Source organism: Venturia canescens, chromosome 1, assembly GCF_019457755.1.
Source record: "Venturia canescens isolate UGA chromosome 1, ASM1945775v1, whole genome shotgun sequence".
Taxonomy (NCBI): domain Eukaryota; kingdom Metazoa; phylum Arthropoda; class Insecta; order Hymenoptera; family Ichneumonidae; genus Venturia; species Venturia canescens.
In genome coordinates this window covers 12,894,380-12,922,282 of record NC_057421.1, presented here as the reverse complement: position 1 = coordinate 12,922,282, position 27,903 = coordinate 12,894,380, and the positions used below count along the sequence as shown (strand labels likewise).

The 27,903-nt window shown below is 37.5% G+C and overlaps 1 protein-coding gene across 1 annotated transcript in view; it reads right to left on the bottom strand.

Annotated features, from left to right (window-relative positions):
• The window catches only part of LOC122413506 (neurotrimin-like), a 109,079-nt gene that overhangs the window by 42,977 nt on the left and 38,199 nt on the right, over window positions 1–27,903 (bottom strand). Inside the window, exon 2 of the mRNA XM_043423913.1 lies at window positions 20,948–21,045. Within this exon, the coding sequence (XP_043279848.1) occupies window positions 20,948–21,045 (98 nt within the window). The remainder of the gene's footprint in view (window positions 1–20,947; window positions 21,046–27,903) is intronic.

Here is a 27,903-nt window from a genome sequence, read left to right as displayed (position 1 = left end):
AATAATCAATAATACTCGATTAACTACTTCAATTAATACAGTAAAATAATAATAATAATAAAACGAAGCCCAATGAAATTGATGTCAACATTTTGTCCATACGGAAGAACTAATTTAATTAATTAAAAAAGTCTTCAATATTTTTTTAACCAAATACCATGCAATACGTGATTTGGAACTGAGTAGTACAATTTATTCATCGCTCTAGCACGTAGCATCTACCGCAGGGCGTCCCCATGGATTTTCATTCATCAAAAACTCCTTCAGTAACGTACTCGATTCGAAATTCATCGAATGAGTATATTTCGTCGTGTCGCTTCGTATGAACAAAAAAAAAATAAAAAAAATTGGCGCAGAAGCAATTTTTTGAGTCATTTAACTCAGCAGTTTTCGAACAAAACTAAGTTAAGGAAGCGGAAAACGTTGACACCATATCAAAATCCATTTTGTATGCTGAACTTTTCAATCCAGCTATCCATGAAAACGAAATCAATCAGAAAAAGGCCACATTCGGTTCTATACAACAGGTTTATATGAAAACGATCATGTCATAAAAACATGACAGTTCAGAAATATCAAATGCGTTTTTGGTTTTAAAAAAGTGTGATAGTAAGCCTCAATTCTCCCTAGAATCCCCGAATGTAAAAAAGCACTACTCAACTATGTTTGATTTTAGTCGTAATCATTCGAAATTGACTTTGATAATCAACAGATACAATCATTGCGATGGAAAATCGTATATTGCCAAACTCAAGAGACGAATCGCCCTATTAATTCCCGAGAAATCAACGAAGCAACGCAACTTGTTATGGTAATGGTTTATGGTAATTATTCGTAATTCGTACTTATAGACAATAATTGACAAAAACAATGGATATTATTGTGCTTGCCATCAGAGCACAGGTTTATATGGAAAGGGAACGTTATGCATACGTGAATAAAGTCTTGAGGAAAAATTGAATAGGAAAACCATATTGTATTCGCCCTCTTTCTCGTGGTTATCGAAGGATCGACTTAAAGGCTTTCAACCGAGATTGTTTTAATGGAAAATCCGTTCGTTATCGCGATTATTCCGTTTGGCACAATTCAATCAATATAGCATTGTCGGCTAATCCGGACGTTTTTGATCAGTCATTTCTACGTGCGGAAGACACGAATGGAATAGTTTCGGTCCGAATTCGAAAATCAATTTTAATGGTTATAATCCCGGCCGTGCTGAGAACAAGATTATGCGATGAGTCAGCGGTTGCAACAGAACAAAATTATAGCAAAATTTGATAAAACGGTCAATGAATATGTGAACAATCCGATTAAATTACGTACGTGTTTTATCGAGCAAATATTCAAGAATTCAAAAACTACAAAACATTAAACCTCTGGAAAAATGAAAACGCCATCTCAGCCAGGGAATCCACTAAGTGAAAAAATTGCAAAAGAAAATCGCTCGAAAACTAACGAGAAAAAAGAAGGGAGGGGAAGGACTGGAACGACAGGAAAATTCTGGGAGCAATGCTAGGCCAAAAAACAGAGACGAAAGTCTAAAAGCTCAGAGAGCACTGATTCGCAACTCGACCGGCAATCAGGCTTAACATTTTTTCATTACATTCATAAGATTCCAAGTCGATTCTACCGCGTTCGCTACGATTTCAAAATCGCAGATATTTTATCAATTCAATGGTGCTCTCGTTAAAGAAGCTTGATTAGAAAATTTGTCAGGATAGCTCCAGGCAGAGAATCGCTCCGCCTCCCAGAAATAAACGTTTATAGATCTTGGAGACCGCACGATTCATTCGTAAGCTAAAAAAGGGGAGAAATTTTGAGTGTGAGAGGAAGTCAGAAAAAGGAAAACGAAAACGTGATTCTCTAGGAAAACAGTATAAAGCCAATTGTCACAGACAACGAGCCATCCGTTCTTGAATATGTAATAAATATTCTCCTTCGAGCGCCCACAGGCAACGCGCGTACGTAGAAATTCACTACGAAAAAGAACATTCATACACACATGTCCTCGACCGGACTTTGAAAAATTCAATGCTCGAGGCACGTGTGTCCGCATACCCTTTAAAAAACTTGTGCTCTCTTTACGTATAGCTTTACCTTTGCAGAATTTTTCCTATTTCCGGTTATACGAGCTCCCGATTCAAGTGAGCGAGCATTATTCACTGCTTTATCTTGGATTCAATATCAAATTATTTCGGTAGTAGAATATCAGAGAGCGAAAGAGGGAGCAGGAAGGGGGAAGTGAAATTCTCGTTTGTGCATTACTTTTACTGCATATGTTCTTCCGTCCTTCGGCCCTATTCAGGAGATACGCTCAACTTCCGATTGGTCAAAGTCCAAAAGTTTTCTCGACCTCTACAAGGGTCTCGCTTAAAATATAATTCATTCGAAAAAATGTATGTCGGAAGCAAACAAAAATATCGTTTCATTTTTGCCTCATACGAAGAAAATAACATATTTACAATCTCAGGGACTATTGACAAGGCGTCCCAGATATGTATCAATCGGAGTTATGGACGAAGCTAGAAAAAGTCAGAAATCCTGAGTAAATGAAGCGGTACGTAGTCAAAGCGTCTCCCAACCAACATTTTCTTCCAGATTGTGCAGTGACTCTGCTATCTCCGCGGTTTTGCCTATTCAGATGAGTAACGCAGACACTGTTATGTAGTACATTTGTCATGAAATTCAATGAGAGGAAAAAGAGAGAAAGTGGGAGGGCGAAGGAGAGAAGGGCAGGGAGAGGGTGTTAAGGGTGGGCGTTGCGAAGGAAAGAACTCACAACTCGCACGCATTTCTACATGTTTTTCACGTATGCTTATACATTCGTTCATCGATTTTCATTTGAACGAGCTCGAGGGTTTCAGCTCTCATCCCCAAAAGCAGAGACGCTCGATGAAAGCTCGAATGTTTTCTTTACTGCATCGGTTTCTATGTACGGGGCATACAAGCATGTATATGCGTGGATAAGAATGTTACACACGTTTTCTCTTTTACGAGTAAAAACGTCGTCGAGCCTGTAAAAAATGTATTCATTTAACATATAACGCGTTTTCGCAAAGCATCGCGTCCTCGTGAAAAGGACGACGAGTGAGCCAATGCGTCACCAGCAAACTGACATTTTGGGAGGTGCGGTTAATGCCAGGAGGCTTTGAGATAAATGTCATGCGGGTTGTGCTGGTAAGAGAAATGTGAGGCTTCTAAAGGAGCGATGCACTGAAATGTCATTCACAAATACGTATTGACATATCCTCTGTCGTTGGAAATAAATGATAAAATGACCTATTAAAAAGGAAGACTTTAACGAAGGACGAAAATTTTAAGATTTCACGGGCTTGGTAAATGAGCGACAATTTCGTCATTTACTGTTGTGTACGAAAGAGTTAATGAATACCGACATCCGACACCAGCGCGGCGTGACTGTGAATTTCATCCTCGAAATTCGCGTGTTAAAAGAAGATTACAGGACTCTGCTGGTATAATTATTACCCCGTGAAAAATTACGAATCCCCAGGCTTGTCGGAGATTACCAAAAATCTCATTAAACGTGAGTAATGGCTCTCGGGGCTCACTGCTTATACCCACTGACCCCATAACGAAGTGCGAACTCATATTTTTTTCTACTTTTCAGCAAAGGTAAAAAACGTGACGGAAAAAATTGCGACTACATTCCAAGACTTTTCATATAATTTCTCAAGCGTGCATTCACCGAACGCCACAACCTGGTGGAAATAATGAAAAAAATTCAACCTGCGAGCCCCTTTTTCGGTCATTTTTTATAAAATTTTTAATGTTTGGCCTATCAAACTGCTACACCCGTATGCTGCAGGAAATCCTTAAAGCCTTAGAAGCCTCTTCGACCTTGACAAAAGTGCGATGCTGAACAGATTACACATTGATAAAACACTCATTGCATTGACGCAATTGACTCATTGTATTTTCGTGTTATAAATGTGGTAAAATTTTCTCACAAATCAGCGCCGCTCGCTCTCCTTGACTTTTTTTTTACACATCGCACGAAACGTTCGCTGCACGCATTTGGACCGATGTTGAAACGCATGTTTGTGAGTGGAAGCCACGCGAGATACATCTCCATTCGCCCTCGTATATCTTCCATTCTTTTCCTTCACGCAACCTAGCTCCATTACTTCTATACATATATCCACGCACACCGAGAGATCGTGACACATGGATAGTATATTTATCTCCAATGTGAATGTTGACCCGGTAATACGTCAAAATAAAAAATATAACGGTGAAAAGATCATTTCTTATAAGCTTACAACAACGGCGGCTGAACTCTCGGACTTTTTTCACACGGATATATTCCGGGCTACCTTTTATCCTTCCTTCGCTTCTTCTACCTCTTTTTCCTGGACTGGTTTCCTCGCATCGATCTTTCGTCACGTGTACATCTGCAAAAGACCACCCGCTTTGCTCTCTCTCCTCACTTTTATGTGCTTTTTTTACAGCCCTTGCGCGTGCAACGAGAATGAGAGAAAAATCGTCGGCTTCACTCTCTGCTTTTCATTCCGGCGAAAAACTTGACACGCGAACCCTTCCAAAGCGGGTACACACCTTTACTGAAAGATGGAAGACGCCGGAAACCTCTGGAAGAACAAATGGCTACCAGGAACAATAGGAAAAATATCAAAATTTAACTCAACTTTTGTCATTCGGTGTTATCGATAGTTCGATGCTCCAGAATTCTTCGACGAGTAATAGTCTCTTCTGGAACACTCTTGGGCAAACAATACATTACTGCAAATATTGACCAGTATTGAGTTTTATTTTTTTCTCGAGAAATTTTTATTTCTGTTGTGTTATGAACATATAAAATGTAAAAGAACTTTTTGAGTGTATTCGACGCGACTGCGTGTCGTCCCAAATGTTATTCACAATTGTGTCCTCAACAAAGTTTTCAGTAAATGCTACATGAGTCAATGCAACATCAAAGCCGAATTCGAAGACGCTTTTGTATATTGATTTTGTTTTTGAAGATTGAAGAAGTTTTGTAACGATACTTGGCCACAATGTTACTGACTCAACTTGAATAAAGATAGTGAAACTTATCCGTTCGAAGTTGTGTGGAATTTCAAATGAGTTCCTACGAATTATTTACCAAGTAACTGGGAGGAGGGTCAAGCACCGAAACCAAATCCGAGGATTCTTACAATCTAGTTGAATGTTCTTTACATCGGTCACTATTTGGACGAGAGCTGGAAGTTTCATCAAGTTTGTATCTTTCGTGTAATCTCAATCAAGCATGATGAAATAACGAACTGATCTTTCCAGATTCTATCAGAGTTGAAGTCGACATTTACGCTCTTTACGATATTGTTTTATGAAAAAACGGGATGTTTGTGCCAAAAGGGGATTGTGATTTACAAAAAATTATCTACTGTCTAGTCTCATCAGTACGCCACGTTGCCATCGGGTCGAAATTGTCATGATGCCATAAAATACGATATTCCCATGGAACAGCTTCCCTCTTTGATCTTCACGTCGATTTTATAACTGTGATTCATCCTGGCTACAAATCGTACTTATCCTGGAAGAGGATCATTGCTTAACATCATTATTATTGAATAGAATTGGACAGAAAGTTACCGGTCGAACGATTGGCTGACGTTCAACTCTGAACGAAATTGGTTAATTCAAGTAGTACAAGAGCAACGAAACTGCAGCGCTCGAGGGAACCCTGACCACGCCAAGTGAGGGAAGGAATCCTAAATCAATGTGCTATTCGAAAGCTTTTAGACCACGATGTCCATCCCGAATATATCTCTAGGAATAAAATCCTGTTGCTGGACTGTTTTAAAAGCGTTGAAAGTATTATAGTCTCTAGTTATTTCACAACATTTTTAAGATCCTTTTACATTTTGGAAGACTGCGTGATGTTTAATTTTCTATCAAACGTATTAGAGGATTGAAATCAACAGTAAAAAGTGAAATTGGATGTTCTACAAAACGAAAAAAAGCTCGCGTACTCGACTATTCTTGACTCGATGGATCTCGATTTATTCGGAAACTTTTCCTGGAAACCCAATTCGATTATTTGGTGGAATAGACGGAAAAAAATGATTAAACTAAGTTGTATCGTGCGTAGATCTCCACACACGTTTCTACATACATATTTAATGTTTATTCATTTATTTATTATAATGTTCCACTCGAGGCTCTGACTAGTGAAGCTTCATAGGTTCGATGGTGTTCGGGAGAGGATTTAAAGCAGCTTACTTATGCGCCAGTACATCATTGTAACGCATCAGGTGGTTTAACGGAGACTAGATTTATCAATAAATGCGCATGGAGTAGATGTATTTGAAAGCCTGGTATGGTAACTAAAGTCGTAGAAAAGTTCCTGATCAAATGACGTCTCTGGATTGTAGCAAACTAAATGGCTGCAACTCTGAAGAATGAGTTTCGGTTCAGCATAGAAAATGACTAACTCGAACCATTTTTCTTACAACAGGTTTACCGATACTGCAGATTCATAAGCTAGAAAAATTACGTTACTGTTTTGAAAAATGAGAAAAACTATTTACTCACCATAAAAATGTACCGTTTCGTAGCCAATTTCGAACCAGAATTTATGGAGAAAATCAGAGAGGAAACGAGCAGGAGGGGGACTGAAAACATTTCTTTAGAAAATCTGGAACAGATCATGCTCGCTGCGTATATTGAAAAAAAATCGGGCGAGTTAATCAATCGAATTTCCAGGAATTGTTAAGTGCTTAACCACGGCATCGAAGAGCCGATCGATATCTGTACTATCTCCGCACACAGCACGGCTGCTATTCGCGTGCATCGTTTCAGAAGACTCGTATAATAGCAAATGTTTTTTTTTTCACTTTCCTCACACTAGCTAGGGCACTAAAAGGCCGGAAATTATGTGCATTATGGGTACAAGTGTTTTCGTGGAAAGCACGCTTTTATTTATTTTTTTTTTTTCGTTTTTCCATACGGAAATTGACTGCGATTTCTGTTCGGGTGCAACAAAACCGGTAATCAGAATGAAACGTCGGGGGAAAAACAATGCACATGTGTTGAGGTGGATGAATATTTGTACAGCTCGTGCTCGCTCTGCCTTATAAATCCACCCTGACGTACGTGCGTGAGTGCGTGCTAAGCACTGTCTCAGTTAATCACTCGAACAGAGAGAATAATACAGACGACTGAGGGTGAAAATGGATTAGGAAAAGTGAAGCTGGATATCCCAACGCACTTTTCTTGTTTCAGAGAGAATTCCTACCGTTCTTTAAATATCGCCTGCATGGACTGACTACATTTTGCTGGATTTAAAAAAAAAGCTTCTCTCTTCTTCTCTTCCCTTCCAATTGTACCTTTTTCTACGTCTCTCTGGCGTACTCCCTTGTGAATTAGTACAGGTTTTTTGTGACTTTTTTCGCATGTATCCCCCTTCACACACTTGCATTCTTCCCCTTTCCAATAAACGCTCCACAGTGTTTGCCAGTAGAATATTATATAGAACTCAAAAGCGTTCGAGGGAAAGTGATTTTCGAATGTGTTCACTGTGACGAAAGAACGAGCCACGGAATGTGGCTCGAATGAAGGGAAAAACTGCATGGATGAACCATATGGTTCTGGAAATCCGGCTCCCAGTACCCTGCAGTCCTGTTCTATAATATCATTGATTCAGAAAATTTCTTCAACTGCATTCCTGTCGAGCCAACATACATGTTTTTCAAACAAAACCCAATCGTTTAACGCTACTGTGTATCCTGAGTGATGGAAACCTCAAATATTTTGAAATGAAATTTAATTTTTCTTCCATATCTAAATAAATATTTACTAATAGTATTCAAATATTTTATTTACTCTTATCCGTTCGATGAGCAGTGAAAGGTCAACAATTGGTAGAGCTGATAAAGTTTGAAAAAATCGATTGTGTGAGAAAAGTAGGTGAATGAGTTTAGAGCTCCCCTGCGCCATATCAATGACTTTCTGAATATTTCGCGATCGAGGTTTAACGATTCGCTTGCCTGATATGCGATCGCAATCGTATATACTTTGAAATCGTTGCCATGCGAAGGGTCCTGTGTGTTCGATGCCAACTATGCACAATGCGTTTGGCGGAACGATCTTGTTGTTTCGAATCGAAAGTAGTCAGAGAAAAAGCATCTAGAAATGTTGGAGAGAGATCGAAAAGAGATGGAAAGCGTGGAAGAGCAATGGAAATGCTTGAAACGACACATCGATTGGATTGGACTATTGGCGAGAGTCTGGAAATAGCAAGATATAACCAGTCGACCACTTTACCGACACATTTTCATACAACACTCGTGTACATGTATGCTTTATATGAGTATCATACGTATATATGTACATCGAAGTTGGGGTTGTTCTACCTTAAAAAAGAGAGTCGATGCACATCCAAACTGCCGGGTAGAGCGACTTTCCTCGTCTCGCATTCTATCCACCCCAACGATACTCAGGACTCGCGTTATCTTATTCGTTTCATACGAGTTATTCTGTCTCAAGTGTCAGAACCCTATGTGACTATTTATACGATTGATATTGTGAATGAAAACTGTTAATTGCATGGATTTATTTAGAAATCTTACACGAAACTTTGATCTTAGAACGTTACGCTTTAAAAAAAAGATCCTTGAGCGTTGCAACAAAAATTTGTACGTTTTTTCTGTTAAATTTTTTTTCGGATTCATTTGCGGGTTTTAGGACATAGATGAGGTGCGCAGTAGCGGTTTGTCGATTGGTTACATCTTTAAAAAATCGTTTTGGTAGTTATAATATTTGATTGTAACATTTACATTCAATTTTCATTGAATAACAAGACACAATTTCTTGAATGACAACATTTTATGGAAGCGATCTGATTGGTTTTAAACCATATTGAGTAAACCGTTTCGATTACGCTTAGAATGACCTCTACTGGAATGAAGCATCGTCGAAAGTGGCACCCAAAGACATAACTGGCAAACGGACCAAGCAACGTTGCATATGAGGTGTGAAGAAAAGGCAAGGATGAAGAGGTCGAAGGCCAGACGACGTAAAACGAAAATGACGTTATCCTACATTTTCCTCAACCTTTTTCTACCCTTTTTTAAGACAAAATTTGACAGCACTCTTATTCTCGTCCACAATTGGCATACGTCTATACTTATCTCCCTCTCTCTCTCTCTCTCTCTCTCTCTCTCTCTCTCTCTCTCTCTCTCTCTCTCTCTCTCTCTCTCTCTCTCTCTCTCTCTCTCTCTCTCTCTCTCTCTCTCTCTCTCTCTCCATGGTTTTCCAGAGGCATAATAAACAACAATCAATCAATCAATCAATCTCTCTCTCTCTCTCTCTCTCTCTCTCTCTCTCTCTCTCTCTCTCTCTCTCTCTCTCTCTCTCTCTCTCTCCCTCTGAGCTCTTTTCTTCGCCAAGTCTCATGGATGAATTGATTTTTTTTTTATTTGCCATGTTTTTTGTAGTTCATTTCTAGGAAGCAAAATCTTGCAGTAAATATTCTGAACATTGGATTTATAAAGTTATGATTTTGGAAAAATATGCCGATTGAAAATGAAACCGGAATTTCAATCACTTTTTGTCCAAAAACCACTGCATACTCTTCCCCGATCCACAAACCTTCCCCGCGTGGCAAGTGACCTCAAACAACGTTATTTTTGGTGAACTAACGGAAGAGATACCACCATATGGAAAATTATGTTCAATGCTCTTATAAATTTAACAGCAAATCACGACAACGCTCGCTATCGAATTTAAACGATATTTTTCTCCAATCTCTCTGAGTTAAAATATTTTCCAACAAAAAATAGATCCAATAAAGATATTGGATACGTCAGTTTATTTCCCTCCAGTTCTCGTGGATGAAAAAAATCCACCCACCGGTTGTTATACCCTGCGGGGTAGATTCATCGTAAAAAGAATTAAGGAACGATTTATTTCGATGCAGCGTAGCGACGTGGATCAATATCTTGCAAGGGAATGAAAGATTGTATTGAATGATCGAACTTTTGACTTCGGATACAAAGATCCGTATTTGTAGATGCTCCTCGTCCTTCCAGCTGTTCCAATAAAAGAAAAAAAAATGCGAAATGCCTTAAAAATCTCGATGGATGTTCAGAAAATACGTGGAGAATCCGAAATAAAATTTAATGACCGAAATTTAATTATTTGAACAAATTACCGGAAACAGATAAAAAAATTCCCGGTTGAAATCCGATGAGCAACACTGCAGTTGTTTTATGTCGTTCGGATGACAGTGAGCTCCTCATTACATTTTCAATGGACTCGTATGAATAAATAATGATACGACGCTGTTCGACAGAAAATATAATTATTGTTTTTTTCATCAAACATAAATACCTTAAGGTGCACGAAACCATTTTCTTAGGAAAGTCTTAAAATTTACAGAGCTTCAATGGGTAGTCGACTGATACGCATATCAAATTTCTAAGGGTTCGTCTTATTGGTTATTAAGATAAACGTGTTTAAATATGAAGAAAAATATACAAGGCTAAAGGGACTATGAATAAAAAATCGTTTACCTTTCCATATGACGAATGAACGCTTCTAACGGAGTTTACGAAAAAGTATGCAATAACAATGAAGTATATAATGAAGGTTTGGGAAAAAATTCGAGACGATTGTCTTCCTAATAATAAAGATATATTACCTTAAAGATTAAACTATTTCTATAACAGCCTTCTGCCTTTTTATTAATACTGTTGTCTTGATCCATTTCCCTTTGTACTTTCCCTTCGCTCTCTCTGATGGGATTATTTACATAAAAAACTGTAGTATTTTCGCCAGGGACGAATGAAATTTCGGGTTCAATCAGTGATGGATCCCCGATTAGTTAATTGCTTGTAATTTCATTGGCCAAAAGATAAGTTGAAAAAATTTATTTACAATTTCGAATTAATGACTCTGACATTAATTTAGAATGATTGTATCTTCAATTAGAAAGTAAAAATCGACCAATTTAGACACCCATAAAATACGATCCTTCAGGCATGATCTACCTTAATATCGGGAAAAATCTACCTTCGTACTAATCGAATAACATGATGTACCAAAAAAAAAGTTTTCCTCACATATTATCCCAGCTAATTGTCCTGTATGTGTTTCCACCAGGCAAACACAAACACGAGATTGAGGGGTCCTTTAAGCATTCAAAAGTATATCGTAGAATCTTCAAACGAAGAAGTTAACCCAAGTTTCTTTCTCTATACTCACGTATAAATCTAGCAGTCGAAAATAAGTTTCTCTTAAGATCCTAGAAACTCATTACATCCGGACGAAGAGACACCGAAAAGTATGAGCTGCGTCAAAGTGTCTGTGTATATACGTACATGGATACTCCGAGAGTTCGAGCAATTAACCTTATCGTGTTATTAATATCGCGTGCTTGCTGTTTCTGCTGATGGTTGTGCTTCAGCCTGAGCACGAGAAATTCGGGCAAATAGTTTAAGAAGAAGGAAAAGCAGAACGATAGAAACAAACAGACGATATTATGCTTATATACATTTATAAATACATTTTTTTAGCCACAAAATTCTTGGCTGGTAAGAGGAATTCGTGTCGCGAATTCGCTCATCTCGCAATCCACAAGGATTTAACCACGAATTCTGAGTATCTCATTTCATCAGTTTTATCTTAATAACTTCCGGACTTAAGGAAGCCACGCGCTGTTTAGACGAATGCAATGGGAAGGAAAGTGAAGGAAAATATGAAGACGAGAAATGACGGAGTAGGATCAAGTTGTGTGTATAATAAAAGGCAAAAAAACAAAATTGAAGAAGAGCAGTGAGGTTCACTCAATTTCAAAACTTTAAATAATGTTCTTATTCGCTATCAGAGCTATTCCCACTTTGATCTGAAAGAGATCCACTCTTTGCCTGATAAAATAATAACAAAAAGAATATATCCCAATGCCGGAAGGGTTTTTTCTCAGAATATAATGGGGAGGGTCGACTACCGAGCCATGTACAGAGCATAGATACATATACAAGAGCCAGCGAATAAAAAAGAAAGTTTTAGAGGGTCTCCGTAGGAATTATACTCGTTCCATGGGGCTGCTGATGCTGCTTTTTTTTATCCATCTCCTTTTATCTCGGAGTCCCACCATTTCTTTTTCCCGTTATGTTCCATCCTATATCCTTTCTTCAACCCCTGCCTACAGAAGCAAAGACCATTCTTTTTATGAATTCATGCAATTTTCTTTTCTAAGGATACGCTTATGTATGCAAGATAAATAGATCAATACCACGGGCAAAACTAGATCGAGTGTTATTCATAGATTGTCGTGGGACATTATTCTTATTCAATTGCTAATTCCTTGACTCTGTGGCGAGCAACTTTTTTAGGCTCTTTCGACGTTCCCATTTCCTCGCGTAAGCTGTTTTCTCCCCTGATATAGTATCCGTGATTCGTGAAACAATCGAATTCCAAAGATGTCAAATGAATTGATTCTGTGTTATAGTTTTCTTAGAAATATTTTTCCAGCTGTATTTTCCCTCACTCCAGACACTTCAGTTACGAGAAGCCAAAGTGGCCGGAACGTTTCGAACAGTATAGAAAATAAAACACTGACCGTTCGATATCGAATCGTCGGAATATGGAAGAAGAAAAAGTTTCGTGAATTTCCAATGGTCCTTACCAGTTGAATAGCAGGAAAAATCCCCCACAAAAATGTGCAGTTTCCATCAACCTGATGCTTCTAAACCCACGTTCTCTCGCACTACAACATCATAATTTAAACCGGGATCAATGGTTAGCATTAGTAGGGTATTTTTAAGCAACAGAAGCCATGATGGAACGTGCAAATCCAATGGAGCATGGCTCTTACGAGCATCGCTTTTCATGTAAATTGACAAAGACGAAGGAAAGTGAGGCAAAGAGAATTACGTGGATGAGGGAGATGACAAAACCGCGTAAACCATACGAATTATCCCCGTCGCTCAGCATCAGACATTTCACATCTAAGATGCACTTCGTTACTTCCGGAAAGGGAGTTCGCGGGTTAATGGTATAAGTTAAGGGCGCGAGAGACATCCTTTGGCAAATCGCAGAGCGTGTCTTTAGCCACAGGAACCAACATTTCTACCACGTTTAAGCTAGTTCTCTCACGCTCTTCTCCTCTCTCTCTCTCTCTCTCTCTCGGTTTCTATTTTGCTCTTCCTTTCAGCATTCCCCGCTTTGGAAGACTATCCGTGAGGAGGACCAACGGTATTGCAAATAATTAATATTGCGGTCCGTTTGCACGAGTAATCACAGTACCATGGTTCAACCACAGCAACCTCGAGCCTTCTCAGTAGCCTGAAGGCTCGCTTTTCGTCGCTTCCTCTTCTCGCTTTTCTGACATTCCTTCAGCCGTCTCTCTCTCTCTCTCTCTCTCTAATTCATCCTTCTTTTTCTTCTTTTGGTCTCTATGGCCCTCATTCTCTCCCTACTAATTTCTCTCTTCTCTTTTCCTTCCACATCCTTTCTCTCGTACTCTCCAACCGATACACAGAACGCGCAGAGCAAGCAGCGAAGCTTGCAAGGACGCTGCTTCCGCAAAATCCACTTGCGAAGATCTGCTCCCCCAGGCGAACATTAGCATTCGAGAACATTTGGCTGATATACGCGCCCGCTTCGGTGAGCCCTTTGTGCTCGAAGGACCTTAATTTTCATACACATAATATCCGATCGCTACATTCTCTACAAGCGAATAAAGCTACTGCAAATTCAAATGACGTAAGTGAACGAATTGAAATAAATTCATTTTCACCATTTATCAATATCATCGAGTTAGCGCAACGATAAATTACCTTTCGTCCGGGAATTTTACTTCGTGCTCGAAACACGAGCGCCCAAATGAAATCTCAAACAAAAGTTCCAACCTACGGACACAATGGAAAAAAATTACTTGTTTTTTTTTCGTCGATACTAATTTCAACTATTCGGTTATTTTTCAAAAGTCTAATACTCATGAAATATCGAAAAATTTCGATCGTAATGCTCTCACTTTTCCTAGAGTAATCGCCATAATCATTGCTGTTCTACGTCCATCGTCCATCAAACGTCAAATCAACGTTTCAACGTATCGTTTCTGTTGGAAAGATAGAACTTTCTCCTTTGTTTGTTCTCGCTCCCCCCATGATTTTCTCTATTGCATCAAGTTCCCTTGCGAATACTGCGAATACGTTTCAAGGAGTAGGTACTGCAGGCAGGAATGTAGGAAATTTGTGTGACTGGCAGTCTTCCTGAATTTGTATGATAAAGTGTAAACACATATAAGTGTAGTGTCTGGACAAAATTGTTATTGGGAGAGACTAGTCTCATGTGCATGGGCTCCATATCACAGTGAGCTCAGTACCTTAAATATTGAGAGGCCAAAAGTTAGGAAGACAGAGACAACGCTGTGGTGAGCTCTCGCTATTACTTCAAAAGAACTATACGAAAAACGGTGAAAATACGAAAGGAAGGCGTAAGCCAGACCACGAATTACGTAAGTTGTGAAATTTTCTTCTCAGGCCAATATCACTTGCTATTCTCTAAACGCATTGCTGTGTTATTATATATGTATTCGAGATCGTATGTAGAGAAATTAAGAAGAAAATCTCGGAGTCTCGAGTTCCAGCTGAGAAAATTAAACAGGAATTTGAATGGAGCTTCAAATCGTGTTGGCCAAGTTTAACCGGTAGATCGGTTCAGAAAAAATGTAATTTTTCCTTCTTCTTTTCGAGCACTTAACGGCATAAGTCGTTTGCAAATACAGTTTTACCGCACGTAAAAAAATTGGGAGCACGAGAAAGAGAGAGAGAAAATGGGAGGGAGGGAGAGCTTACGAAAGAAATAGAGAGAAGGACTAGACTTAAAAAATTATGAAAATCTCGGGCGAGAAATTCGCTGAGGGTGAGGATTGAAACGATTTGGCAAACGAGGCAAAAAAAGTAATAAGAATTTGCAACAGCTACGTGGCCCTAACCACGTTTGCCCTTTACTGAAGGAAAAAAGACGTCAGATGAAACGTAGCAAAAGGGAAAGGGAATTGAGAGAAGCGGGGTTTGAATTTAAGGCACCCTCCTTCAATTAGGTTTAGAGCAATGAAAAAAAATGCGGCAAGGTAAAGTCGTCGTAGTTGCGGAATCACCACTGCAGAGTTGATGCCAGTCAAAAATCACCCTCGTCTCTCTCCCTTTTGACACTTTTGCCAGGAAAGTAATTTCGAGACTTTAATAGAGTCATTCAATTTCCCTTTCGTTAAGCTTCAATAATGCGTATTGAATATACGTCGCCACTTTTCCCTCTTGGCTTTCGAGTAATCGCTCTTATCTGTCGTCAAATTCTAGACACGTGAAGGAATAATGGAAAAATGCTTTGATTGCAAGCACCAAAAGAACCAAAGTTTCGTGCAATGGTTTATATCAGATTTTTTTCCAAGACTGATGAATTTTTGTAACGAAAATTCTTGAATTCAATCTGGATTTGCAAGATGTTTGGTCATCATTTCATTCGTCACGAAGAAAAATAAAAAGAAATTTAAAACTAAAAGTAAAAATCCCCTCGAAAAGAAGCGCATGAAAAAGTTGAAACTTCATACTTTTTACATTATTCGCTAAGGCTGGTGAGCATACATTGAGTAAAAATTCCTGTGTATGTGTTCGGAACATTTTCACGGGCATTGCGCATTGTTCGTTTGTTCTAAGCTCTAGTTACATTGGATGAACCTCTGTCGAAACGAGAAAACTTCCATATTTTTTCAAATTTCTAGAAACGCAGCAGCGTTTTCATACAATTCTCGACTCCTGAAACAAGTTATTCGTCCAGTTTCGTGATTTACAAAAAACCGCTGTTTCCGAACACGTGAGAAAGCTATGGAGGACATTTTGTTGGACTCTTTTCGTTGTGGTACACTTTATCTAGGGGAAACCGGGGCAAAACGGGATACCCGAAAAATGAGAGAAATTTTTTTGTCTTTTTTTTTTTAATTTTTATTCTAGTCCGAAAAGAACATGAAACATATTTTTTCCAAAATATCTTGTTTTTTTTGGATTTTGATTTTTTTTTTCAAAAAATTCGTTTTTTTTCAAATCCTCTTTTTTTTACATCACTTCTAAAGTGAAAACGTTTTTGCACAGATATATAAAAAGTATTTGTAAATCTGCGATTACTGCCTCGCAGATTACTGTGCCCACTCTGCACAATTTTGGCACTGAATCCATGATTCAGTGAATAAAGAATACAAATTTTTACAAAATAAACATTGGCAATCTTCGTTATTATTCATATAATTAATTTTGAATTGAATTACAGAGGGTGCGTTCAACGTACGTTAGAGTGCTGTAAGCGCTAAGATCGCTTTCAACGCTTACAGCAGTAAGTCGGAAGCACTCGGTTACGGGTGAAAAATGCACCCAAGGTGCATTGAATTAAAATCATAGTAAAAAAAATTTCATGAGTTTTTGAAGGGTACCCCGTTTTGCCTCGGATTTTTTTTTATTTTTTTTTTTTTTTTTTTTTTTTCAATTTAACAGAATTCCAATACATTTCTTAGTTTTTGAGAGTAAAAAATAGACAGAGCTTCCCAAACTTCTGAAAAGTTTAATATTTCTTTAGGTATTCCGTTTTGCTCTGGTCTCCCCTACAGACAAATTTGTTAGAGGTGCAGTTTAATTTAAAAATTCTCATGAAATCCTTCAGTCTAATTTTTGTATGTTTTTTCATAGTAAAAATGAACTAAAGGTAAAGAGGAAATTTAAACCAGGTTGCAAGTCGAAATAATTAGGTGTTTTTTTTTTTTCAAGCTGAAGCGTGATATCATATCTTTTCGATTATTTTGCCACGAAAATATAAATGGCCCCGGGTGTAAAACTACCCTATTTTTTTAAAATAAAATATATTTTACAATGAAAATATTAATTGTACCTGTGCATTTGCTTTCGTTTCTGTTTCGAAGTTGGAATAACGAAAACTTTAATTGAAAGTCTATGCCCCAACACATCGACTTCTGACAAAGATCAGTGGCAAGTGAATAAAAATTGTTCTCCGCTTTCTGATTTTATACTAAACCAATCCTTCCGTAAGGATGGTTTGAAAAAAGGGTTAGTCGAAAACTGTCATATTTGAGTTTGTAAGAGAGCAGCAGAGGCTTCGCTGTCTCTATCTTCAATTATCGATGTCGAGTCGCTCCCCAGTCGAATCTCTTGATACAATAAATACTTTCATGAACATTGACAATGCAGAATGTAAGAAAAAAGTCGATCAGAAGGATGATTGAAAGTGGTATGGTTAGCAGCTTCAAGGATAAGAAGGTTTGTTCTTCTACCGATAGGGTGTATTGAAATTCTCCTACGGCCAATTGACTATGATAAAACGAGAAAGCGAGAGAAAGAGAGAGAAAGATAGAGGAAGAGGAGCAAACAATATGGAGAAAATGAAGGTAGGGAAAGCTCTGTTGCGGGGTATGAGAATGCGAGCTAGAGCACGCCAGCCCATTGGGTTGTATAGCGCCTTTACCCGATCTCGTACCGCAAGCCGAGTGAAAAGAAAGTGGTGCAAGCAGCTTCGATGTCTATTACGTCTGGCTCACCAACACTACCTTAACAGTTGTGAATTCAGAGTAGTTGCTTGAAAATCTTTGTGTTCGCCTGCAGTCGCAAGAGAAAAAGACTAAGAGCTCATTTGAGAGCAGTGTGCACAAGGAAAAAGATTCAGAGTCCTGCCACCAACGAAACAAACTGCGAACTCTCTTTCCGTTTTTTTTCTTTCGTACTGTTTTTCCTCCAGACTCACGCGAGATTTTTATTTGGACATAATCAAGTTCCATCGTGCTAAAACAGATACTACACGACAAACCCTCCGACCGATTATTTATTAGCTGCTTTTTTCTCCGATCATCCTGCTACTCGTTCTTTTTATTCTGTTCCAACGAATGTGTGAAGAGAACAAAGTATACGTACATCCGAATGTATATAAATTGATAGCAGACTCAGATGGAGTAATCGTGAACGTATTAAGAAACTTGTCGGAAGCAATTTATCTCAATAAAAACTTTCTGATTACGGAATATACTTCTTTTAAAATATCCATTTACTTTTTGCTTCTCCCTGTCGTTATACTTCCTCCTTAATCCTAGCAGAGTTGAAGTAAAACTTAATTAGAAGAGCCATTATATTTTTAACCGTTTCAATGGAAGCCATGCTTATTTTCACGATCAAATTGGTAAAACTCCACGTCAAAAATCGAATACTAAAGTAATTGGGAAATAATTGGCATACGAATATTCGAATTTTGGTACCTGAAAAAATTGTTTTGCGGTTTTGTAATTTTTAGGATTACCTAATACTTCTGTACACTGTTATAAGATCACTTTCTGTCATTCCAAGCCAAACAATTTATAGAATACAAAAGTTTTTCAGTTTCACGGATAAAAGAGGAAACGAGCCCTTAAGGATTGGTGAAGATTTACAATGAGCCTGATTCAACCCAACGTCATCGATTCGAAGACGAAATGATAGACTGAGACCAACCTCAATTGTTGATATGAACCAAATGCAATCTCGGAGACGACCCAGTTCAGCTTCCAGACTTTAATGTTTTCACAATTGCGGCTGTTCTTTACTAAGTAATGTCGGCTCGAACCGTTCAAATGCTCTGTTGCCGATACTCAATCTGCACATTGGTTAAGCATGAGTAAATAATCCGTTTCAAGCATCCTTAATTCACTCAATACCTCTGATACACACGAATAGAAAATTCTAGTAAGAATTACTAGTGCGCCATAGGAGTAGGGTACGATATCGTAACATTTTTTAATTTTCACGAACATACGCAGTAATTTTTTGTGAAGCAAGAACTCGATAAAATCGATGTGTCATACACTCTAAATCCAAGTGTGTTATTGCTAACACACATTAAGTGTGTTCTGTACTTAGCGCCATAAGGAAACTATAGATTTTTAACACACCATAAAACGTGTAAAAAGTGACCACAAGAAATCTACAATTTGCTTACGGCATTTAAGTACAGAACACACTTTACGTGTGTTGGCAATAACACACTTGGATTTACAGTGTATCAAAACAAATATATCGGTACACAGTGAAACTTTGTATTTAGCCTTGCCGAATGTACCACTCGCGAAATTTTACTGATTAGCTACCGCTTAATTGTGCAATATCCCATTGAAAATATTTGAATTCAATCGTCGAAAATGTGGGTGTTAACGTAAGATTTTTGCTGTTTATAACTGGAAAACGGATTCGTTTTGTATGGTGAGGAATATATTATTTTTAAAGAATTTTAAAAGCATTCAACAAACAGCATAGTATTTTTTGAATTTTACTATTTTTCGTCCCTTGAATTCTAAACAGCTTTATGTGGATAGCAAAGAGTGATGCGCGTGAGAACTATACTTCGTTTTGTTTTTGAGTGTTATTCATCATGTCAGACTAGCACTTTTTACTGATAAGTGAAAATTTATTGTAAATCACAAATTTTGACGCTCAACATAGTAAATTCTATGATAAAAAATATACGAATATACACCGAATACGTGTGACATTTTGCCATACAAATAGTTTTTTTTCAGAGTTGCTCGAGCATACTTTACAATATAAACATTTGAAGTGACTAAAAACATTTTTTTACTATGCTTACAGAGGTCTTTTTACAATAGAACAATTATTGTTACTGCTCTTCGAATTAATGCTGCAATCCAGTACGTATATACTGTCCCGGAGATTCCTAGTACTTTCCTCTAGAATTTTCGGCCTCGTTTTCTCCGTGTACGTATGCACCAGATTTTCGTAGAACAGTTTCTTCTTCGATTTGGGTTGGGGTTTGGATGTTGGACCAAAAGGAAAAGTTACAAGTAACTTCAATATTTTGAGCAATAAATAAACTTTATATTTTGTACTCATTTCTATTGTAGTAATAGGATCATGATGTTTCGTAACAATGTTCTTCATGCTCATGTTTTCGGCACGAAAATCATGTTTCATGTATTCATTATGAGCATATTCATCGTACATACGAGGCAAAAGATTCACCCGATCGTTCGATCGCAATTAAATGAACTCAATACTCTGCTTCGAATACAAGCAAAACTCAGTCCCTGAGCATGTGTATAATTTGGATATTCGTACGAACTCGAATTTCAGCAATGTACCATAATTAATTCCTCAAATTTTACCATGTTCGACGGTGAATTTCGATTGTAAAAACAGTACTAACCACAGCAAAACAGCATTAGAAATTCTGCTTTACAGTTCATCGTCGAGTCAACATAAATTTTACAATATTTCCTCCGTGAGGTACTTAGAAAAAAAATAGCACATTTTCAAACTCTGTCAGAACAAAATACGCAATTCATAAGTTTTAATTCGGAATCGACTTGGAAATTACAAAGTTTTTGGTAAACACCTCCAAAATGGGTGATATAGAATCGTAACACTATGGTGTCATAGTAATTTTTACTATTTTTATTCTCTCCGTGTATTGATAAAGTATCAGCGGTATGAAAAGCATCGGCAATATTTAAATGAAGCTATTTGCAATTGTGTCGGGGTCGTGGATAAAATATCCAAATCACAAACACTAAAAATACTAAGGAGTTTTCTTCATTTTTCATGTTCGTTAAAAATAAATTCATTCCTTTTAATGAGCCATATTTATGGAAGTCCTCACTAGACGAAAGTTTAGTTTTAGTGAATGAATATTTCGCGTAGACCGTTGATTGTTTGGAACTTTTTTTCAAGGGGGTGCACTTACATTTATGAACTCGTAATCTTTCTCGAAAGGAGAGAATGTTATTATTCATCTTGAGGGTATAATAAGACATCGTAACTAATATAGTGTACTACAGCTTTACGGTAGCAGAACTCCTCTCGTTTTAAGCCATGTTAAGCGAGACGTTTTTGTCAAATTCATGCCGAAACTCGTTATCGGAATTGGTAAATTGAATGAAGTTTCTTACCTTGTAGAGGCCAAGATTTTCGACGATGCACGTGAAAATAGCTTCTCGACCAACCGATATCGTCAGATTGTTGAGGGGTTTACCGAATCTTGGCAGATCTGGAATCACAATTTATAACCATTTTTTGAAATATATTTTATAGAGAACAGTAAAAGTACAGACACAAAAATCACTGACGATTTAATCACATTTTTTCCATAATTTGACTCTACATACACACAATCCAGGTGAAATTGGAATGCAGTGCTAACGATGAGCATGAACGAGAAATATTAAAATATACAACCCTTTTTGCCAAATAATTTATCATCCTACCCTCATAATTATTTTCAGACTCGATATTTTTTTGCTTTGTCTAAACTCCTTCCAAATACGTCTGCTTAATAATGCATCAATGAAGTGTGTAATAACAGCTCATTCCTTGCACAGTTTTATTTTAAAGTTTCCAAAGTGGCAAGAGGAAACACTTGAAATACTCGCTTAAAAAATACGTCGGCCTTACAGCTTACTAGCTAAGTTGTTTGTCCGATGACGATGCGGGAGGAAAAGCAAAGTAGGAATTGAGATAGGCGGTTCAAATGGGAAAACGAAGCAAAGTCGTTCCGTTTGACATCTTTTGCAATATTAAACAAACTTGATTACGCTTTGTGTTACTGTATTTGAAATTATATAAACTGTAAAAGTATCAAAGAAGTTGACGTTTTCAAGGGAATATTCGGAGCTATCAATGAAAAACATTTCGAAACAATAAAGTGTCCCGCAGCTGTGGACGTTAATAAAAATTTATTCTGTTGAATACCGCAAAGAATGTTGAACCTAAAAAAAGTTTTGATAGCCGGTCTCTCGAGGAAGAGAATAAAATACCCCCCCTTACCCGTCCCAAACAGTTGATCGTACGACCCATCAACGAAAAGATTTTCTACCAATTTTAAGTATAGTTGCTCTACAGCACACTTGTTTTATTCAACAAGAAGCGAACGAGGAATGAAAAATCACGATACCAAAAAAAAATCGGAGTACCTGGCAAACTTTCGCTCATCCAAGTTTCGCAACTGTTCAAACAAAATTTCGTGGAAATGGAATTGTTCGAGAAATTTTAATTACGGAACTAGCCTCTGAGCAACGGAGGGTTTTGAAAATGATGCGTAACGGACGCATGTTCAGTCTCCAAATCTCATTAATTTTATTCACCACTACTAAAGTTTGCATTTAATTCGGATTGAACAGATTTTCCTGGAGCAAAGTCTCAGAATTAACAATTCAGAGTAAGTGGTTAGTGATTGAGTCTAAAAATCGTTAGCTACGAATTGTTATCCGTGGATTTGAGGGTTTCCCCCAAATCCTCGAAGCTTTCGCATCTGCAGAAACATCAGCAGTTTTCTATGGGAACAGTTCTTAACATCTCGAAAATATTCACTCCGTTCACAAACCACGAGTCTGTTGATTGCCAACTGATCTGATTAGCTCACCAGTTTGGTTGGATTATCATCCAACTACGAAATAATCGTATGGTGATTTTGCGGTTTTTCGTACACCTGAAATCCCGTCGGGATTCCTCCCACACAGTAAAAACAGAGTAAATGAATTTTCTGAGGGTTTATTTAAACGAAAGAGTAAATCGATAACTGCTAAGTATTTAACGAAACACTGAGAATGTGAAGTGAATTTAAATACCATTCGTCAAATGTTTTGTGCTCCGTGTAACGGATTGCTCACAAGAAAATTTGATATTCTATTTTTTCGAGCGAAAAATACGGCGATTTTCCAGCCACATCATATACGAAATCCCTTTATAAGAATTTGCAAAGTTTCGAAAATCTCCTTGCGTGAGCGATCATCGTCGATTGCTTTTTTCTCATCTCTTTACGTGTCTCTTCTCGACTCTTATCTTTGAACTAGAAGAAATCAGATTTCGTTTGGCGTGTTCCACTTACTTCCGGCAGAGAAAGTACTCAATCGTATTTATCGAATTTTATAAATTTCATACACTTTTTTACATGCGTAAGGCATTGCACGCCAAGCCATTCACCGAGTCCGAAAATCATTTTTTATTTCATTCGAAATAAAAAAGTTGAAAATTCATCGAAACAAGGCCCCGTATTTTTTTGTCTATTCACTTATGAGGGATGATTTTTGTCTAAACCAAAAACTGAAGATAAATCAAAAGAGCTTTATCCAATGAGTCCAACAAAACAAAAAATATTGAGTTATGAAATTCGAATGAATAAAAATCCCTGAAGTGGCGAATTCGGAATCGAATTTTCCCTATGGAGGTTCCCTGTAAATTTTTCGTTGCAATCGTTCCCTCGAACACTTTTAACTATCTCAACTGACTATTTCCATCGACCATTTGTTCTCATTTCATTTACGTTTTTATCCATAGCACATGATTCCATCAATCCCCACACTTTTTCTTCCCCCCGTCCATAGATCTCTTCTATAGTTTTTTCTGGTATCTCATGGGAAGTTGAATCGCGTCATCACCCTCTACCCCTGTATTCTCATTGTCGTTGTCCACGGACCGATAGTGCACTTGAGAACGAGATATTCTCTCGTTCGTCGCGTCCCGTTCGAAATCGAGAGAAATTGCATACGCGAGGAAAGAAGAAAGGAAGAAAAAGAGACTTGAAGAGCCTTTGACTAGCTGTCTGCCTGCCTGGATTTTCATCTCTTTCTGGGTAACTCGCGCACGAACGATAATCCCAGATGTGAAAGGCTTCTTTCCATACCCATATATACCTATGCTATATAAATACATTTTTTTGGATAAAGACGATAACCTTCCTCAATAAATGCAATGAAAGGAAAACTGTACGAGTAAACTGAACAATTGTAAAAGTAGCATTTTTCGGGAGCTGATTTTCAAGCATCTCACTTACTGTGCCAATGTGAATGCGTCCACTTATAGCAACTGCTATTTTCCACAAGTCAGATTCGATAAACCATTTTGGATAAAAATGACTTCTTATGCTTCATCGAAGCCTCTTCACATTACTTCTTTATTTAAATTCGAAGTATGTGAATGATTTTTATTAGGGGATACGAAAAAAAAAGAATTTCATCAGATTTATAATGAGGCAGCTCTCTACGTTTGTATATTTGTATATTCGTGGTGTACACGGTTGTGTGAAAAAGTGATGCGTAACGTTGATAAAAATCCCAGATGGTAGCATCGCTCCCTAAAGGGTTATAAGGATGATTCATCTCTATAAAACGAGAGGCTAATCCAATTTTTTCCTTCTATCATCGGACCTAAAAGTTCCGTATACAAAAGACAAATGCCGCTTCCTCTCTCAGATCAATCGACATACATACACACATGCACACATTTTCAATACTTAAATCAATGTCTGTGTATGTGCAAAACGAAACATAATATGACAGTTTCCGACGTTTCGGTATATTGAGACGCTGGGAAAATGAGACGAGGAGTTATATATACGAAGGCCAATATCGTGTGATCAATCCTTGGGAGTGTCACGTCGCGGGTATCCTACGTGAAAAGCTCAAGGTTTCTTTCTCTTTTTGTTCATAGACAACGCTTGCACCTGCGAACTTTTGCACCATTTTTCCATTGGCAAATTATACAGAGTGTTCCAAATATTCGATGTGAGCTTGCTCATTAAAATTTTTTTCAATGAATTTACGTACCAAAATAAATTCTCAAGGCTTTTTCTTTGCGAATCCTTCGAATCAGCATTGAGACATTTTAGGGCTCAATCTTACGTTAACGATGCCATCGCCACGCCCTGGACCATGGTTACACTGACCTTGACAGTTCGTTGTTCTCGACGAGTAATCAATTGTTTACGATAAAACAAAAAGACAGATGATCGGTTATTTTTTCACCAGGATGTGGTGGTACTGTTACAACACCCTGTATATAGAAAACGCTTTTTAGGCTTCTTATATTCAAGCGATACACAATCTATCACCTTTCTTACGACTTCTCTTCTTCTCCCATATTCCCGCTTTTCTGGTTTGCCTTAACCGTAGCAAACTTCCAAGTTTTATATAATGTATAGAGAATATATAAATATGAGAACATAAAATGAAAACCAATATATAATTCATAAAAAAATATGTAATGTATATTTTACTCAAAGTTAAGTTGTCTTTGTGTAAAATATAAAGGTATTGAAAAACATTCGCATTTAATTCACGAACGTGAAGGAAAACTGTTTAGGACACCGCATTACGAGTCTTTTTCCTCCGGAATTACGACACGATCATCCTAGAGAGCCTGAGATCAAAAAATCCTCACGAAATGAGCTCTCAATCACTGTTTGTATAAGAACCCCTTTGAAGTCACGAATTTCATGGAAAAGAGGGTCCTTATGTTCACATCAGTTCCATTACTACAGACATTCTTGACCTGCCATCCAATCATTCCATTTTTCTATCAATTACTGAGGCAACATGATACCTCCCCGATTATACTTTCATAAATGACGTTAATTGCATCTCATTTTGTCAGGTGACAGAATCTGTAAGAGACTGAAAAATTTTTCACAAATTCTGACACCTGAGACTGGTGAAAGAGCAGACTGAAACCAGTCTTTATTCATTTTGTAGCAAAAAACACTGCGTCAAATTAAATTTGAACCCTATCACGACCAAACGGAAATCACTTTATTCCAGATCTTCCACGAGTCGGATACTCTATTAGAGTGGGACGGGAATGGCTCAAGACTATAGGTTCTAGAACAAAAATGTTTATACAGTCAAGAGATTGAATTTTCATGGGTAAATTCATGGTAATTTCATGGTAAATTCATCCACTCTGTCCTTGACAACAAAATTTTATGATATTTAATTTTGAATAAAATTCAAAATTAAAACTCTTGTGCTTGTCAATGAAATGTTGGACGAGAATACGAATTAATTTTCCTTATGGACGTGAACCCGGATAATATGGAAACGTTGTGAGTCGAGTAAAAAAAGTATGGAGTGGCTGATACGACTGCAGCCTTGACAAGTTCTTAAAAATTTAACAATAGCCAGAACAAGATTTCACGTTTCACTTAAATAAATTCCATGAAAAATTGCTTTCTGGCTATGTATGATTGAATTCACCTTGAATAAAGCAACACGTGACTATTCTCGATTTGACGTTCAAGTCTTCGATGACCTATTTCCACTTCGTACGGTTCGCAGTCAGAATAGACTTGAGTATTATTGGCACAAATCATGTGATCCATACGCTTCATCACTTTCGCAACTTTGTTGATAAAGCGCGAAAAATTGATCGAGCCAAGCACAGAGCCCGGAGGAACTCCCATAGTTGTCCTCATCCATTGTGAGCAATTTCCGGAGCTGCTGACCATCACTTTAGACCGGCAAACAAGATACGAAGAACCCAATGCAAAGCATCAACAAGGAAACCAATGACCTCAAGTCTCACGAATAAACGTTGCGGAAGCCTTAGCGAAGTCGAAAAGCACGAGGGTCTACCTTTATCAACAGCTTTTCTAGCATCATCGCTCATCCTCAATAAGGCTGTCTCTCTGCTGAAGCCATGAGGTTAGGCCGACTGTCTCGAAAATCTTATCGCGCACTAGATGATCCATGAACCTGACCTTGATCAAACATTGAAGAGCTTAGAAGCCTACAAAAGATCGGAGCGATTTACAGATTGTTGAATACTTTTATCATGCCCCGGTACACTAAGAAGCAAATTTGGATGCAATCACGTCGCTTTTACTCTACGTAAAATACAATAAAACAAAGTAATTATGAAAATTGTGAGATTAAAAAAATAGAAACATTTCGTATATGGGTTGTTTCAATTGATCGATCGTGTCCTGGTGAACAGTGAGATAGAATAATGTGAATTTCTTTATAATAGAATAAATGAAATACAAAAGGATATTGAAAAATATTCGTACAACTTTTGTCAATGTCCAATATTTATTAAATGTAATTGATATTAATATTCATTTGGTGATATTACTTTCTAGCGTTCGATTAAAAATGAAGCAGCTTGACATAACTGCAGGCTAACAATAAGTCTCAGAGTAAAATTTGCTTTGACTAGTAATTCCAGACTCACTGAAAATGGAAATTGGAAGATACCATCGGTCCACGTCACTCAAGACATCTAAATAAACTGTGTGCAATCCACTGTGATTCAGACAGCAAACTACAAACCGTGGTCGAACAGTAGCTATCTTGGCGAAGATTACTCCACTTTTAGGCCACACGTACCTACATCAGAAACGATTTTTCTCTCTTGATATAATTGTTCATTGTAACCTCTTTCTTATCCGTGTATTCCAACGAGTCGGAGCGATACGTCGTTCAGAAACAATAAAGAATTTTCATAAATCCAGATACAAAACCAAATTTTTACGTCAATCTTATCTATCTCCTACTGCCACGATTTTTTTCCCAATTATTAAAATAATCCTCTACACGAATGTTCATATATTGAATTATAATTGTGCATAATATTTTTCGCAATTATCGCTATAATTTGCTGGTAGAACGCTTTGTTGCTAAAAAAAAAGTAGTATGGAGTAAGTAGGCCAACAGTGGTATGGGGTTGACTAACACATGTGTCGACGTACATGAGTGCTCTAAATGAACCCACTTGAGGTGTGTCAGTAAAAATATAATATTCTATGAGTGTAAAAACTGCAATTCTGATTTTTATGATGAGGATAAGGTTAAAATATTTTATTTTCTTACACGTATGGACAAAAATCATCTTCATATTCACTTATATCAACATATTTTGCATTAATTGTTCGAATCATCAAATAAATAATATTGATAACTATCCATTTTTATTAATTTCACTAATCCGTAGATGATTGTCAGGGAAAATAATACCATAATCAACTTGCCCCAATGCTTGTGTCAACTTGCCCGGACCGTAGGGTCGGTTGACACAAAAACGGTTCGTCAGAAAAGCGATTCAATAACTCGTTTCCTTTTAAATTAAAAAATTCAAA